This window comes from Agelaius tricolor, unplaced genomic scaffold (assembly GCF_023055355.1).
Source record: "Agelaius tricolor isolate 1412-34295 unplaced genomic scaffold, bAgeTri1.0.p SCAF_1, whole genome shotgun sequence".
In the NCBI taxonomy this organism is placed as follows: domain Eukaryota; kingdom Metazoa; phylum Chordata; class Aves; order Passeriformes; family Icteridae; genus Agelaius; species Agelaius tricolor.
The window spans coordinates 109889991-109908236 of NW_027269261.1; the positions used below are offsets into that span (position 1 = coordinate 109889991).

The 18246-nt window shown below is 42.8% G+C and overlaps 1 protein-coding gene across 6 annotated transcripts in view; it reads right to left on the reverse strand.

The window, feature by feature from the left end:
• RUNX2 (RUNX family transcription factor 2) overlaps positions 1-18246 on the reverse strand; it is a 159016-nt gene that overhangs the window by 100070 nt on the left and 40700 nt on the right. For 3 of the 6 annotated variants that reach the window (XM_071447206.1, XM_071447196.1, XM_071447225.1), the window contains exon 4: positions 3112-3285. The exons of the other annotated variants lie outside the window; for them this stretch is intronic. In XM_071447206.1, the coding sequence (XP_071303307.1) occupies positions 3112-3285 (174 nt within the window). The remainder of the gene's footprint in view (positions 1-3111; positions 3286-18246) is intronic. 6 annotated transcript variants of the gene reach the window in all.

Below are 18246 nucleotides of genomic sequence, written 5' to 3' on the forward strand. Positions count from 1 at the left end.
TCGATGTAGCTTTTGCTGAATCCTAGTTAAAATGCCATGTTGAATAAGGGCAACTCTGTGCCTTGTCCTGCCACAGCCCAGTCCTGAGGTAGGTTAAGGACTGTGCTGTGATTTGTACAACCTGTACTCTGATACTCCAGGAAAATAAACACAACCTAGACAGAGAAAAGAAATATAAGAGTGAACCCTAAAGTGCTGAGTTCTTTCAGACTCAGGTGTGGGTCAGCCAGGCTTTAAATAATATGTCTGTTTAATCATGCAATAGCTATGCAAGGCCTCAAGTGGAATGAGGCAAAATGTGCTTACTAGCAATAATATGGATTTTTTTGTAGGATAGTATTTACTGTTCCAGTTATTAGAAATTTATTATTTTCCCTAAATAATAACTAGGTAAAGAGATAATGAAAGCGTGGTATTTCTAAAGGAATGCTTGCTTAATTCCAATGAAGGTAATTTAAAAATCCTGGTTTTCAGACAGAAGGGTCTATTCCCCTTTTAACATACACCCAAGGCATGGCTTATGTTAAGAAGCCAGTGGCATTCTGAGTATTCCACTACAACAGGGAAACTGCTGCTGAAGGACAGCTCAAGCACCTCGCTCCCTACCACCGCACCAAGCAGGGGGATGTTCAGCAATTTCCCACTCAACACCTGACCAAAGGGTGCCTTGTCCATGGCATCACCTTTATCTCTGCTTGGCATGGTTTGTGCAGCAGAGAGTACCTATCCATCCCACAAGAAAGATCCTAGAATAGGCACTGTCTGCAAAAAAGCATCCCAGCACTTTAGTGGAACATCAGAGCACGCTGAGCTTTACAGATTACATACAAGGTCCCCAAGAGCACCCAAAAGCCTGGTGGAGAGCCAGTGCAATTCTAAGAGCTTGCACCCATGTAACATGCTCACACCAACCACCCAACTGAAGGGCATGACCACCAGCAAGCAAATGGAGAGCTGGCTGTTGGACTTTTCTGAGGGTGAGAAACAGCATCAGAAACACTGTATCAGACCACTTATTCACTAGAGAGTTCTCACCATTATGGGGGAAATCAGAGCAACTTGGGATTCTAATGTATCCCCTAACCTTGAATTTATCCAACAATAAAAGCACATAATCCACAAGAGATGGGAAATCCAGCCTGCATCCCTCAGCTCACTTCTCTCTGCCCCACTAGCACTGCATCTTCCCTCTCCTGATGAAGACTCAGCTGGTGCTGCCTTAAATTTGCAGAGAAGGCAGGGAATGCCACACAACTTTGTTTCCAGTCAGGCTTATTGAAAGCTCATCTGAAGCTTTCATCTCCCAGATCTGTAAATGCTGCTGCTGCCTCATAACGAGGCAGAGAAGTAGTCTATTAATCAAAGCCAGCAGAACATTTTCTACAGGAGGCATTTATGTGAAGGGGAGCAGCATATGAGGTTACACTTAGTTAGGAAGAAAATTACAAGGGGATCTCAGTTCTTGTGCTTCAGGGCATAAGCTGATCACCAGATGGGGTCAGGAAGAATTTCAGCCTCTTTCGTTCCTAGATATAGTGTTGCACAATAGGTAAACTATGGAGGCACAAGGAAGAAGGAAAAAAACTGCTTATAGCCTGGATTTCCCCCCTGCTTTCTTGGGAACTATGACTTCAAACACTGCCAGACAGAAAACTTGCTTAGAAAAAAATATTGTGTTTTAGTTCAGCAGTTCTTACGCAGAAAATGATATACACAAGAGCCCTGACTTCACATGTCCAATGAACAAATCATGAAGCCTAGCCAAAAAAACCTGCTCTGGGAAGCTGGGGGGCAGCAGGTACCATGTAATGGGTATAATCAACATATTTAATATATTATAAACATTTTACACTAGTTAAAGTTAGACTTCTAAATCTGGGAGAACTTTGCCACAGCTCATGGGAATGATTTTTTTGTTGCAATTTCTTGAGTGCTTTGGGTTCAAATAAACTCACTTCTCTTTCTTACTGCAAATTAATAAACCGGTTGAACTTAAAAAAAGAAGGAAAAGAGAGAAGAAGAAAGCCACAACACTTTGTTAAAACCACTGAGTTTCAGCTGGTATCATGTCAAAACCACTTGAAACATGAAACTAGAAATCTTCCTAGGTTGACTCAAAGACTATGTCTGTACTAGGAGTGCTTTACCAGGAAAGGAATGCTGGTGTAAAATGCTGGCAAAGGACTCTGCTGGGGATACAACTGTCACAGCAGAAGTGAGTATTAAATCAGTCTAGGGAATTGAGCCAAGAGCTTTGTTGACAGACTGGCATCTAGGTGAAGTTCTCTAACAATTCTAGCAATTGGTCAGGGGTAACACCTCTTTACATCCTGGATAGACACAAACATGCCAGCACAAATTTAGAATCTAGAAATGCCCAAAGTTAGATAGAAGTTGTTTTGAATCTCTTTTGAAAAAATTAACCAGCTCTGACCTTAGAAAAAACAACATTGGTTTATTTTGTAGGCTTCACAGTTTTGCTGCAAACTTCTGGCATAGCTGCAGTTAAACATCTTATTTCAGCCTTCTAATCTGTGACACATGGTGGGTGCTTTATGATTTCTCTCAGCACAATGAAATCTGTCTCTCAGCATGCAATCATAAATGTTGCATACAACCCTCATGAGCAACCTTTGGAGATTTCTCCATAACCCAGTTCATTTATTGTAACCGTGGTCAGCGCTACTGGTGGAAGGAAACCACCATGTGAGAAGATTGTATTATTATTCTGATAAAAAGACTATTAAGTGCTGGCTGCTTCCCTCAACATGACTGCAGAATAACAAGGCTGAATAAAAATGTTCATTCTATTGTACACTCAAGGTGCTATTGCAACACGGAGAAGGCAGAGCAACGTGGCAGTTAGAATTTCACCATATCCCTACTCAAATGACCTGGATTGACTATTTTAGATTTATGGCAAAAATATATTTTAAAAAAAATTACATTTTTAGCTTCAAGCACTATAGAAAAATCCACTTCCCACCTAGCTTCACTTGGAGAACATCCCCCACTCTGTAACAGCCTCTTTGACTGCAGCTGAGACACAAATATCCATAAGCAATTACTACCAATGCCTGTGCAAGTCAAACCTATGGTTCTGTCTCTTACCTGTAATCTGACTCTGTCCTTGTGGATTAAAAGGACTTGGTGCAGAGTTCAGAGAGGGCCGTGGGCTCTGGGTCGGGACCCCTACTCTCATACTGGGATGAGGAATGCGCCCTAAATCACTGAGGCGCTCAGAGAACAAACTAGGTTTAGAGTCATCAAGCTTCTGTCTGTGCCCTGGAAACAGCAAATCATAAAATAAAAGCGTTAATAACAAGATTTAGTAATTTAACACACCCCCAAAATAATCCCAAAATGGTCTCTAAGGACCTGTTACTAGATTTAATGGATTTACAGGTATCTCAGCTACCCCCAATAACACAGAAACTTTGTGAGGGGGTTGTGTTTTGGACATGGTTGTGCTGGTGAAAGCCTTATCAAGCACAGCTGTGCCCATACACATGTAACATATTACAATTTGGATCAAAACAAGCACTTATCAGGACACCCACACAAGGTCTTCTTTGTCTTTTTTTTTTTTTTTAATTTTTTCTCCTTTAACTACCCAAGGTAGTTAAACAGGCAAGCTTTCCCTTCCAAAAGCAAGCCTCATATGTACCTACAACTTATCAACTGGGACAATTACTCCATGCCTGGTTTAGATGTTGTGGATTTTTGCTAAGAAAATGCAAGTTTTTCTTCTCCCCCTTTTTTTTTTTCTTCTTTAACTCTGTTATAGTTAGTCATCAGCTTTCATTCCTCTGGGAGATTTTCCAGAAAGTAATTAGTCCCTGTCAGTTGAGAAGAGCAGTATCCAAGGAAAACCTCCAAAGCTGCTGGCCAGGACTGGGCCCTACACACCCTTGCATGGTCAGTGCTCCTACTGCACTCACCCAAAACAGGCCAACTGCCCCTGGATATATTTGGAACACTCATTTAGGAGTGTTTTGCTGACAAAATATGAAGGGGGAAAATGGCAAAAGCACTGGGATGCCCCCAGTGGTCCTGCTTATGTTGTCATTGAGATGTTTCAAGAGCAAGGGCTTTGCTTCTCTAATGGTTGTATTTTTGCTCCTAGGTTTAATTTCTTTCCAAAGGATGCTCCTTGTCCAATGGTGCCTTTGAACGTGAGGTGCAGAAGGTGTTATTTCTATCATTCAGCACAGGGAGAAAAAGGCATGCATAGAGATTAAGGACAGGACTAATTTTACTTAACTTTAGCCATTCATAAATCAGGCATCTAGTCTAAACTCTTCTAATGTAGACTTCCTCTTCGGTTAATGGAAAGAAATAGCTACTTCCAGAGGGCAATTAATCTCATTTGTCTCTGACACTCGCCTTAAAACAGCATGATTCACCTCCTGAATTTGCTTTCTCTTCCTTCTCTGATCAGAGAGGGAGCACACATGACTGGTTTAATTAGACACCCTTGCCATTAGTCAATGTTAAATGGAATGAAGCCTACCCTAAGTTACAGATCAAGGTCATGCAAAAAGCCTCTGGCAGAGCTGAAAGTGGGGCCCAGACTCCTTGATTTCAACCCAGAACCACATCTGCCTCCATTCCTATAAGCAGTACCGGGCCTTGGCACAAGCAATAATTGAGGGGAATATTTTAATGCTTTTAACAATAGGAGGGGTCTCTGGTATGGTTTGGGCTTGAACCCTTCCAAATAATCACCAGTGCCTTGAGATAATCCGTGTTGTCCCTCAGCAGTATTGCAGCCATCTGTCTGGAGTCTACAAGAATTCAGCTCTGAAGATAAGGGGAAGATTGTCCCATCAGTCTTTGGGCCATAGAACCAACTCCAAAACTGTTTAATTTACTTTAGAAGCAGAAATGAGGCCACTGAATCTTGAAATTGAACTATCAGGCTACCACTGCTAAAAAAAAAAAATGCTTTTTAATAGTAATTCTCACCACAGTACTGAGTACACGGGTTCCCACCATCTAATTGGCACCACGGTGCCAACATGACACACAGGCAAGGCAATATCCAAACTAAATAAACCCAGACTGGATTCAGAGAAATCATAGCTCTAGACAGACAAAGATTCAGGTTGGGAGATGAGGGTAAACTTGATGGGATTTAACTTTGGAGAAGCTTCTCTAGCAATTTAAAAAAATTAATTAGTTGACCCATAATTTGGTACTTTGAAGTCTGGGTTTTCTCCCCCGTAATGACTCAGTCTAAAAGCACGGGGTAGGCGGGAGCCTTCTCCTTAGGGAGAAAGTGCTGCTCCATGTTCGAGCTGCCATGGGTGCCTACTCCCCTCTTGAGAAAGTATCAACCATTTTAAATAGGGAATGATTTTTGGGCTTGTAAAAGCTTCATAATAACAGCTTAATTAACAGGATTACATCCAAACTCTAGTCTTCAGCATTCTATTCTCAATCCATTTAAACTAAGATTTTTACAAGTTGGGTGCTGCCAAATCTGAAGAAATTACTTTTGCATACATATGCAGTCAGTGTTCTCTTGGGATTTCTCCCTCTTCTTTCCCCCCACAATTTTTATGCATTTGCTTTTTCCTTTGCTAGTCATATTTTCCACTATGTTTTCTAAAGACATCTCTTTCCCCTCCTTTTTTCTCTTCTGCTCATTCCTGATCATCCTTTGGCAAATTGAGCAACCTGGGATAGTGAAAGGTGTCCCTGCCCATGGCAGGGGTTTGGAGTGAGATGATCTTTAAGTCGCCTTTCAACCTAAACCATTCTGGGATTTTGTGAAATTCAAGAGGTCTCAAAATAAGGCAAATGTCATAAGCCCATCTCCAGTCTCACACACAAGAGTTGATTTTAGCTGGGAATGAGTTCACTCAGAAAGTGAATTTTATTTAGAATTTCTGTAGAAAAAAACCTGTGCTATGTTCATGTAGTGACCTTTTAACTAAAGAACCACTAACAAACTGGTGCATAATGTATTTCAATTGTTCTCAGGTAACTCAATAAATAATTTATTACACAGGTCACCGCCACTCCTGCACTAACCTGTGCCAGATAACCCTCAGTCTTGTTTTCATCACATTCTATTTGGTCATACATAGCTTTGTTAGAAGAGAGGTTATACTTAATTATGTGTATTATAGGGGAGCTCTGGCTAACAGAGCACTTTAGGATAGGCAGGGGAGAAAAAAAAAAGAGAGGAAAAAAAAGAAGGGGCATACAGGAAGAAGAAAAAAGATTTCCACATCTGGTTGAATTGAAATGATCTATAGATGTGTGGGTTTGGGTGTTGCTACTTCCCCCCCACCCACCCAAAAAAAATAGGGAAGAGAGAACTCTATGCACATCTGGAAGACCCCAGGCATCAATGGAACTGCAAGTCCCCAGAAACCAGCAAGGGGCCAAAGGCAGACTTGCCTTCCCCTTCTGGACATTTAAAATTTAGGGTTGTAACACGGAGTCATGTTGTGACAAAGGGATCTACAGAAGGAGCCACAGTCCCCGAGTGAAATATCCCAGGGAGACAAGATGACATTGCAGCTTTGCACATTATGGGTTTCTCTGCTTTGATAAAGGCTGAGACGTGCTCACACTGAAAGTAAGCAGGAAACCCAACAAAACCTTTGTATTTAGGAGGTGCTCACAAAGGCGTGTGGGCAATTTAAATAAATGTCCTGCCTTGATTTCTGTGCAGGAAAAAAAAAATCCTGTTAAGTATGGAGGAGCCATGAGGTATGGGCTGAAAACACTCTAAAAAGACCTTCTGAGTAGCACATAAGCAGCAGGAATGAAATATGTGATACATGTTTAAAACTCATTCCACAAGCTGCTTTTCATCTCTCATTGATATATGTGTCCGTTGACAGAGAAATTCCTGATCCCAGGGGAGTGTGCTAAGAAAAGCTGTATTCCTCAGTCTCAGTACTGAGGCATAATTTTATTTCAGGAAAAAAGATTAGGGTAGCAAGTGTGAATAGCTGAGGGAGAATCCATGATCTGCTGCAGCAGTGAGTACATCAAAAAGCAATATAGAAACTATATGAAGAGTAGAATAAAATAGTGTTATAGCTACCCCAATGCCTGCAACACTTCATTTAGTGCCTGTTGCTCTGTTGTAAGGATGAATTTGTAGAATGGATTTGGCTTGGATGGGAGAAAAAATGCTTGTGGACTTAAGCAGACTTGGATGTGAAATGTTGTCAAAAATAAATGGAAGCTGACCCATAAGTCTCTGACTAAGGATGGGACCCAGAAGCCACTGGAAAAGATCAGGTCACCAGTGAGGAGATGGGAAAGAGATGAGAAAAACTGAGAGTTCATAGTCAAGAGCTAAACAAGATGTTCTGATTTGTCTGCTGGCACAGTACAAAACAAGCTGGATATCAGAAATCCAGTGTTTGCTCCAAAATAACAAGAAATATTCTGATCTTTCACCACTCCTCAGCTGTTTCAAGCCAAACACCAACCTGAGTATAAACTTCTGGAGACAGAAACATTGTCATTAATCCTCTCCAGTGCCAATTTTGGCCATTTTACATGAATCAAATCAGTACTGAGAGTGCTATAAGGTCAGTGAAAACTGCAGCCAGCCAGTCAGTGCCTGTGCTGCTGCTTCTGCTCGCCAGCCCAGCACAGCCTCAGAACATGTTCATGTGGCCCATGGAAGCTGATGTTCAATTATCACATCCCAGGCATGGCAGAAGATGTGAGGAGTCTTCATCTCCAGCTTAATCATTTCAGTTTAAACTAAGCACAGGGCTGTCTTCCAGATCAAAGCAAGGCAATCTCGAGTCTGCTGGATGTGGTAACTGGAAAGGGACGTGAGCTCGTCTCTCATCACTGAACTTCCACCACTCTGCTGGAGGAGGCAAGATGTAAATTGGTCTGTGGAAGAGGCTGACTTGCAGAATGTAAATGTGGTGTTGATGCTTGAAGATTTTTACCTCCTCAGGGAGGAGGGGTGTGCGTTTTTATCTTTCAGCTTGTGGGTGTGGAACTGAAAACTAATCAGATTATGCTACACGTGGCCTTGCCAGATGCTGACACTCAGGGACTCCCTTTCTTTGTACCGTGTACACCACCCACCAGCTTTTTTGTGTGGTTTTTTTTTTCCTGGTACCCAGGAGATCTGGTTACCAGATTTTCAGCAGATGCTTTTATCACTCTCCACTGGGCTAGCTATTTTCAGTCATCACCCAGTTCTATCTTTTTCTGCTTTTGCCTTAAGAAGAAGTATTGTGGGAGTCAGGTGTCTCCATAAAAGAGGCAAGGGATGGCAGAAGGGTCATGGCAGTAAGAGCCTGGGCTGTCACCTGCTGGAGACACATTTTCTGGGACATCCCAAGCAGAATGGAGGGTGATGACCCATTGTGAAATGCCACCATGGCTTCTGTTAGCTCTCTGTCACAAATGTGCCCAGCACCAGATAGTGAAGTTTGGAGTCATTCCATGGAGTGACTACAGCTGGAAAAGGTAGATAAAAATTCTTTGAGCTCAAGGGTAGTAACCAAGGATTTCTCTGGGTTCAGTGAATCAACAGAAAAAGGGACTTTTCTTCAGGTTAAGGGGTGGCAGAAAGTAGAAGAATTCATGACCTGTGAATTTATGGTCTGTGCACCTCTGTCTCTTGATTCCAAGAGAAATGCAACAGAGATCAAGAACCCAACTTTTGATTATTCCCTCTGTTCTCCAAAGGTGAAGTGCTTTAAAAAGGTAAAGAGTGGGCACATTTTTTCCTACTAACCCTACAAGTCTTCGAGACAAGCCCTCTGATTTTTTCTCTTTTAATCCTGGAACACCAGCAGCATTCCAGTGCACTTTTTAGTGTCTACTCTTCTGCATTCGCATCGTAGAAGACTATTTCACACCACAAAAAAGACAAACTACCTGTCTTCTTAATTTCACCACAAATTCTCCTTAAATTGTCTCTGCAGGTCTACCTGCATTTCATCCTTTTTGGTTTTGTGGAACAGGGGTAACTGGAAGGTACCGATATGGGTTTGACTGAATTCAGCTACAGGCTGAAGGGACCCACATTTATGCCGCAGCAAAGGAGCTGAGACCTGAGCCCAAGGCTTCCTAACAGCTGTTGTGCAGGGACTGAATAATGCTGAGCATTCACCATGAAGCAAAAATATTCACTGTTCTGTTACAAATTTCAGACAATACTTTACTGCAGCAAGATGTCACTCCAAAGCAGTGTCAATCTATGCACTGGAGGTAAAAATAAGGGAGCCATAAACCAGAAGCCCAGAAGACTCACATTAGCTCTTTGCAAGGAAAAAACCTATGAAGAAAGTAATGAGGATCCCTCTTGTGTCCCTTGTCTTGTGATAAATTGTCACTGGGCTGGTTTCTCCCCACTCAATCCTACTGAATGCACCCAATCCAAAGTTCATGGAAAAAAACCCAAAACACGAGAGCCAAACAATTTTTGCCCAGGAAAGGAGAAAGCTTGGAACCCTTCCAGTCTCTTAGGTAAAGACACAATTATGAGGAGAAAAATATAATCCACCCAAGAGACATAATTACATAATTAGGCCATAGGCTGTGCATAGGAAAGGTTCTTATAGTTCATAAAAGAAGGAGCTACATAGGTGCAGTAACTGTAGTTAATTCACTCAATGAAGAAAAAAAAAGAAAGTTTGTTTTTTAAATAGCTAAGGGCACCAGTTTGCATTAGACTGGGAGTTTAGTCTTCTGACTCTACACAGAGCCCTGTTCGTGCCAACAGGAGTCACTCAGGCGCAGGCAGAAAACAAGCCCCCGTCTCTTTTTGTTCTTAAAAAAGGCATATTTTTACCCAAAGCAGCTGAGACCTGTACCTGAAACTACTGCAGAGAAAAGGAAATAATAAAGACAGACGAATGCACACTGTGGAGGCGCTCAGTTCCTGTGAAACAGATCTAATGTGTATCCATTTGCCAAAATCCTAATGAGCCCCTCCTCCCTGACTCCTGCTCTGCAGACTACTGGTATGGGTCCAAAAGGACCAGGTCCAGATTCTGGGGGAACCAGGGACATTTCCATCTTCCCAGAGCTGTGACTCCTACCCCTGAGGGAGGTTGGAACCTCAGCACTGAGGACAAGCCTATAGAGCATCTCTGGTGTCAATGGTCATGTCTCCACTGATTTACTGGGACCAAAGGAAATGTCCTCTCAGCTCATCCCACCAGGACAAAAAGGGTAGTTGGAGGGAGGAAGGGGCAGGAACGGTGAGCAGAAATGATCCATGGGGGTTGTAACCTGTGTCTCTTTGTACCCGTGGGAATGACTCTAAAGCTTTTGAGGATACAAATTGCTTTCTAAACTTCAGCTGGGGGCTGTGAAGAGCATGGACCCAGCTGAAGGGTAGACCCAGAGGCTGGGGGTTTTCAGCAAACTGCAACAGCTGCAAAGGAACCTGCTGCTCACAGAATTTCTCTACACAGAGAGGTAAAAAATGCCTCCTTGGAGCAGGGCTCCAGGCTGCTTGTCTGGCAGCTGAGGGACTGATGGGGGCAGGTGGCAGGGGCCGAGCTGGTCAGGCACTGCAAAGGGAAGAGTGTGTTAAAGCAGCAAAATTGGAAGCAAATGAAACCAAAACAGTGCTTTGAGAAAAAGGACAAACTGAGCAGGAAAGGGCTCAACTGCGCTTGCTTTTGCACCAGTTCCCTCCTACCCTCCAACTCATCCAGAGCTGCAGGACTCGTGCAGCCCTCTGCTCTGACTCTGTACTCAAGGTGAATGAGCCAGGTCTGCCCTTGCTGCAGTGGTGGGGTTGCTCCTTTCTCTTTTCTTCTTGAAAAACTTTCTAATTCTGATTAGGATTTTGAAGCTTGATTTGAGCAACGCACCGTAGGTTCATCAGCCCAAACAGGCCAGCTCAGGGAAGGAGCAGGTGGGACCCCCCTTTCTCCACAATGCCCTGCCTTCACCTTTATCCATCCTTGACGAACATAAAGGAATCTGTGTTCACGTGAGCCCGGAAACCAGCTAAACATTGCTGGTATGGCTGCTTGTAGACATTAAAGACAACTCATATAAACAGAGACTGTCACGCAAGTCTTGGTCCCTGCCTTAGCTCCCTTTGCATGCTGGTATCTGTTACACTCCCCCCTCCTCCTCCCCCTTTTTTCATCAGAAGCAGGGATGAGGGAAAACAAGGGCAGTCCCAAAAAGAGCTCAAGAGCTCCTCATTCTGATTTATCATCTTCATGAACGTAGCAAAATCTTTGAGGAGCAAAGTTTCCCCCTGCCCCCCACCAAGAAGGTAGCTATCCTGCAAATACCTCACCAATTTCTGCTGCTTGTTTGCTGCAGCACCAGGAAGTAAAGATCATAGTGAAGAAGGGGGTAAAGGAGGGGGAGAGAAAAAAAAAATCTCCTTGAACTGGCTTCCCTCCAGCTGGCAGGAGGGGATGGTTTTCTTAACGCTTGTGAAACCTGATTACTTTAAAAGAATAAGAAGGGGGGGGGGAATGATGTAAACACAGCCATTAAACCAGACTTAAGGCGCTTAGTTTAAATCTAGTGTAGAGCTCTCAGATGCTGCACTGCTCTCTGGACATCAATAGGTGCATTTTCATTTCTGGTTTTGTTTTACACCCCCAAAACCAGGAGCACACTACACGCTGAATGCTGCGGTTACAGTGGGAATTCAGGCATGGAAGACACAACAGTTAAGCAATAATGGATGGATGTGTGTGTGTTTGCTATCTTTCAACAGATTGTTTTGCTATGTTAGAAAACTGCTGTGTTTATATCCGTGCAGCAGGTTTTGAGCAGACAGTTTAAACTTGAATAAAGCGGGATATTTCTAAAATAACCTTGCTAATACAATTCAGATGGCCAAAGAAACCTGAAAATGTGGTTAAAAAGAAAAAAAGATGCAGTTTCAATCTATACTGGTGGGTAACATGATCTAAACTCTGAAAGAAAACAGTCTTTACAAGTTCAGCTTGAAGGATTATCTTGTGTATCAGCACCCTCTGTGGCAGAGTAGCATTTATCCACGTATCCACCCATGTTAATGCTGTTGCACAATTTACTACAGCTGTGATAGACAGATAATTGCTTTATCCACCCAAGTGTAATAAACGGAGTCTGCTATGTTAATCCTTGTGTTCTTATTGTCGGCAAATGCCAAGGGAGAGACGTACACTGAAAGCTCTGTCCTCTCCTTCCAAAACTACTGGAGTTTACTCACCCTCAGACCTGCTAAAGTGTTCTTACTGCATTCCACTCCCCTGCTTGCAGCGCCAAGTATTTTGAGTAGTATCAAGTTATTGTTATATAAAGGGCACCTACACTCAGGCTATATGGAGGCAGAAGCCAGGATGTAGCAGCCTTTAGAAAAAAAAAAAAAAAACAACCACCAACCAACCACCCTCAAACATCTTTTCCTACTCAGTAAGTAAAACAGGCCAAGTATTTTCTGTTCCTGGGCATAGCACAGAAAGTAATTACCTGTCCTTCTAAAACTGGACATCTATTCAGTTTGTGTGGAGTCTGTCTGACTGCTGAAAAATGTCATTTAGCTGCTGGCTGATCGGTGTTTCCACAAAAATCTATAAAGATTTTTTATTTTGAATGTCAAAAACAGGCGTATCCTTTAAAAGGTTTACAGATTCCTGGCGGCTCCATGAATTTAGGTTTGTGGCATCAAATTTGTAATGACAGTTTGATGGATGCCTCCCTTTCTTCCTCCTGAAAGGTATAAGGAATTGGTGGTTTCCCAATAAAAATTACGCTTAACACTATTCTTTGCTCTTATTTTTACTCGCAAATGCATAAAATGTCTGGTGCTGATGGCAGTGAGTGGGTTCATGGGGCAACTTTTATGCTACACGAGGCATTCAACTTTTTGTGTACTCAGAGCTCTTGCACAAGCACCTACATGATGTGCAAGTTCTGAGGAAGGACAGCCTTAAGCAGCACATAAACACTGCAGCTGGGCTTAAGAGAAGAAACATTGGCCCGAAGATGTTGCCAACAATCCTGCAGGTGAGTCGCAGTTTTTAACCCTTGTTATGCTTCACCTCTCCCTGCCAATGCCAGCAGGGGCATTTCTGGCTGTGGTGGAGGCTGAGATGGATTAACTTCTGCTTTCAGGTCTTTGAGAGAAAGAAAGAAAAAGGGTAGGTTTAGATTAGATATTAAGAAGAAATTCTTTACTGTGGTGAGGTACTAGAAAAGGTTACCCAGAGAAGCTGTGGCTGCCCCAATGCTGATAGTGTTCAAAACCAGGTTGGATGGGGCTTGGAGCACCCTGGGATAGTGGAATGTGCCCCTGCCCAAAGGGGCAGGGGCTGTTGGAGTTAGATTTTTTAAGGTTTTTAAGGTCCTTTTGAACTGGAACCATTCTATGATTCTATGATATGAAAGATAAAACACAGCCATAGAGGATGAATGGATGGGGGTTGGGTGTGACAAAATTGCCCACTGACTATCACTACTGATATTGAAATGGCAAGTGTTTTATGCATCTTCAGCCAATTAAAAGCTGATACTTCCTTTAATAACTTGGATGATGCAGTACAAAGCACAATTAGAAAATCTTTAGATGACTTCCAGTAAGGTGGAGTCTTCAGACTTGGAGAAATAGCTCAGAATTCAGAACGAACTTAGCAAGGAAGAGAAATTGTGCTTGACATGTCATTAGTAAGATGACATGCAGTAAAAGTTAAGTGCTTTGTGTTACACTTTGAAGCAAGAAGCCAAATGCACCACAATGACAAACCTATTAACCAGCAGCCCTGCAGAGGAGATCTGGGGGTGGCAGGGAGTTGCACGTTGAATATGAGTCAATAATGGCATTCTGTTTCTTTTTTTTAAAAAAAAATTAAGTAAATGCATTTCTGGGAAAGATTAATGGTCATGTTGCATACAAGACATAGAAGGTATCTATTACAGGCTGCTCAGAAGTGGTGAGACATCAGCTGGACTGCTTTATCCAGTGTGGGACACCACCCTCTAAGAAAGATGCAGACAGATGAGAGAGAATACAGAGAAGAGCAACAGGAGCGATAACAGATTCAGAAAGCATGAGCAACATGGAAAAGTTGAAGGAAATACATTTGTTTAGTCTAGAAAAGAGACGAGCAGGAAAGGACATGATAAGAGTAAAATGTTTTCTACAGAAAATGGTAATCGATTGATCTCTGTGTCAGCTGAGAACAGCACAAGAAAAAGCTGCCTTCAGCTGAGGTAGAGGAGATTTAAGAGATTAATGTACAGTATTAGCAAATTCCTTTTAAGTATAAAGGGAAAAAAACCACCACAAACTCCAGACTTGGTAAGTAAGTGGAAGGCTCAGTACTGGAGGATTTAAAAATTTGGACAGAAGTCAGTGATGATCTAAGTATATCTAATACTTCCTCTGAGGAAAAATGGACTAGGACTAGGCCGCCTGAGGTTTCTTTTTAGCCCTACTGTTCTGGGGCTGAGTGATTGTCTGTGCTTGGTGAAGTCACGTACACAATACTTGGAACATGAGTCCATGCAGTCAGCAGCTCCTGCTAACTGAGGGCCTGATGCTCAGGAAAAGAGCTCAGGACCTTGAGCTGCCATGAAAGGGCAGAGCAAAATGCAGGCAACATCTGCTCAGCTATTCCTGACTACAGAAAACCCATGGGGGTTTGGAAGTGCTGGTCTTAAACCCTCTGTTCCAGGGTTTCCTACAGCTCTAACTTCAGAACAATTATCATTTCTTTGCCTCAGAGTGGATATTACAAGATTGACCTCACCATTAATTTAGAGAGTAGGACTCTGAGTGCCCACTAGTTTTTGAGCAAAACACCACAAACAAGAATTTTGCACCCAATTCTTGAGAGTATTCCTGCAACCCCAAGGGAAGGTCCAGATCCTAATCCATGATTGATTTTGGTTTTTGCTTTCTTATCTGTGTGTCTGCTGGTTACTCTAAGTGAGATGGTCCCACAAAGAGTAGCCCTGGCCATTCTCTTGTTAAACCTTCTCTCCATGCCAGTGTGAAGAACGAGAGACACCAAAATGACAAATTTCTTGGGGAAAAATCCCAAACTAAAGCCAGAAGCAAAGGTTTTGGACAAGCTATGTCATCTATGAGAGTGCAGAGAACTCCTCAATGTAGTGGACTATAAAATCCTGGGATTTTCCAACAAAACAGCCTCATTATTTACATTACTTCTTCCTGAAAGTGTTTAATTCATAATTAGCTCTGTTGGGGTTTTGGTTTTTTTTTTTTGGTGGAAAGGAAAGAAAAGCTCCTTTCTGCTGTGAGCTACACTAACCCAACTCCCACCCTTGCTACAGAAACTCCATCCCTGCATACATTCATCTCACACCAACCCCTGAGCCCTAAAAATGGCTGTGTCACCCCAGACCAGCTGTTTATTAGCACCATGCCCAAAAACCATGAGGTGCACACTGCAGACCAAAGTTAAGCCTGTCCTTATGGGCTCTGCAGGTTGCTAATCCAGTGCCTCAGCCAGGTGTTCAACCTGCTCAGGGGTGATGCCTCCTACAAAAGCCCCAAGGGGGACAGAGGGGAGGGAGGGAAGTGACACAACCGCATTTGGGCGCGAGGAATGTGAGATTTTTGTGAAGGGCTCTGGCAGGGGCCTGACCCTTCTGCCGGCAGTTGTTAAAGTTTGTTTAGTGATGGGGAGCCTCCCATGAACTTAAAAACAATAGGAAAACAGAGTCCTGGAGAATAAATCTCGCCCCCTGTGCCGGCTGCCTGCGCGTTTGGCTACCAGAAGGTAACAAATCCCCAGGAATGCGGGCGGCGGGGGGATGTGCCCGTCAGGCAGGGCTGGAGGGTGGCCAACACAAGCAGCGGGTGATGCCATTCACAGAGCCGAGAACGGAGCAGATGAACACCGGGAAAAGCCTGGGAAAGGCTGTGGGTACTGCAGGAACCATGCGTCCTCTGGCTGCTCCTGCAGGGAGCTCCTCAGGAGCTCATCCCAAAGAAACCCCAAATAGCTCTTCTACCGCTTCCAGACGTATCAGATTGAGTAGAAAGTGGGGGTCTCCTCAAAGCATGTCAAAGGAGATCAGTCCAAGAAGGATCTGGGGTTTATTTATGAATTCATGAATCTCCCTTGCCCATATACCAGGAGAACTCAGAGGGTTTTAACTTTTGGTCACCAGACAGGACACAGCATATGAGACAAGGAAACCACTGACTTGTCACCAGGCCCCTGACCTGCACAATCCTCAACTGGATTTTTTAAAGTAGATTATAGTTCACAGGTTGCACTTTTATCCTGCTGTAACTACTTCATTTTTTCACTGATAAACAGGATTCTGCTTGGGCATGACTGGAAGGGGACTTCAGGCAAAGGCCTGGTGTGGTAGGACATGGCAGATGGCTTTAAACTGAAAGAGAGGAGAGTTAAATTATATTTTAGGGAGAAGTTCTTTCCTGTGAGAATAGTGAGGCCCTGGCCCAGAGAAGCTGTGGCTGCCCCATCCCTGAAGCGTCCAAGGCCACGTTGGACAGGACTTGGAGCAACCTGGTCTGGTGGAAGCTGCCCCTGCCCATGGCAGGGGCTTGTAATGAGATGATCTTTAAGTTCCCTTCCAACCCAAACCGTTCTGTGATTCTATGATGCTCTGGGTGCAATCCACTGGAAAAATAGAAAGGAAATCCAAGAAACACAAGCTGTAAATGCCTTGTTATAAAAAACACAAGTTGTCCAAATGGGCAGCTGTGTAGTTGAAGGCTTTTAAAGATGTACACAAGTACATACATACAGCTGTGTGTCTGTGTATATCTATATCTATATATATAAATATATATGCCTGCTTCCAGTTTGGAAAGATGTTAGAACATATTGGATCATCACTGGCAGGTGTTTTGAATAATTTCTATTTTATTAATATTTTGGTGCGTCATTCAGTTTGGACACCCACTACAGAGCACCAGTGGAAATCATCTCTGCAATGCAAGAGTGGCAAGGATATTTTATTCTGCTCTACTAAAGCAGGCAGAAATAACACTGAAGTACTTAAATTCTGGAAATACTCATTATCCCCGTGCTATTAATATCACCTCAATAGCTCGTTCTATTTAAAGCAAGTTTCGTTCTTTGGGTTTTATTGTGCGGGTGGCAAATCCTTATTTAATTCAGAGGATAAAAATGTATGACCTTACAATTGGAAAAGTGGGATTGTCTGGGGCCCAAGCCATCTGCCAGAGCCATGAACAGAGGCTTTGCCACCATCTTCAGAGGGAGACAGCCTGGCCTTAAAGACTTTACAGCTTGTACAGATTCAAATTTTAGTATTTGCTTTGATTTTAATGTCATATGACTCATTTTAAGGAATAATATAGCTGCTTCCACTGTAATGGTTACAGTTTTGTCTCTGCAGGACCAAAACTTGATCCCTCAGTTATGGAATTTAGGTATGAGCTCTCATCTACCTTTTAGCCCCACTGTTTGCTTTTTTTTACACAAAGAAAATAAGGCACACTCCAGCCATTGGCTCCATGGCTCAGAGGACAACACTTACATAGGAGAGTTTCCTTCTTCTGTAAGTACAACCCTGATTTAATTCCATCAAAGAATGACGGAAAATAGAAGGCAAAGTGTTCTTCCCTTTTGTCCAAGAAAAGTAAAATGAGCAACCCTGGTGATGTTGAAGAAATTGGATATCTTCTACTGGTGCCTTGCCTTGGTTTTTTTAATAAGCAAAACTCATCTGTCTTAACCAATTTAAATGAAGTAAAAAGGCAACAACAGAAAAGAGGGATGGAAAACTTTTTCCAGCTTCAACACAAACTCTGAGGAAGTCAAAGCTTAAAAGAAGAAAGTGATTTTTCACCCAAAGTCTGCAGAGAGCTCAGCACTATGAAAAAGGAAGAAATCTGGTTTTTAACTCTTCTCGAGGTAGGATGGATCTTTCCTTGTCCTTTCACTCCAGCTTCCCACAAGGTCCGTGGGATTATTCTACTTTTGGCAGCACAGGGGAGTTTGGTTGTCAATGTCCCCATCCTTGACCAGTTTTGAAATCAAAATAAGTTATTCCTTCCTTGACAAAAGGTTCCATGTGCTAACAATCCTCTTTCATCAAAGGACCAACATTAGACTAAGACTGAACCCAGTTTCTAATGCCTGATGGATTTAGATGGCCAAACTACTGCTAAGGGTATTTGCTGTCAAGTCTAACTCCCAGCAAGAGGCAGCATTTCTGACATGATACTGATTTAAAATTACATGTCTTGTAATATACACTCCCTTCTCCATGATGCTGATACTTCATGGCATCATTTGGACAGGACAT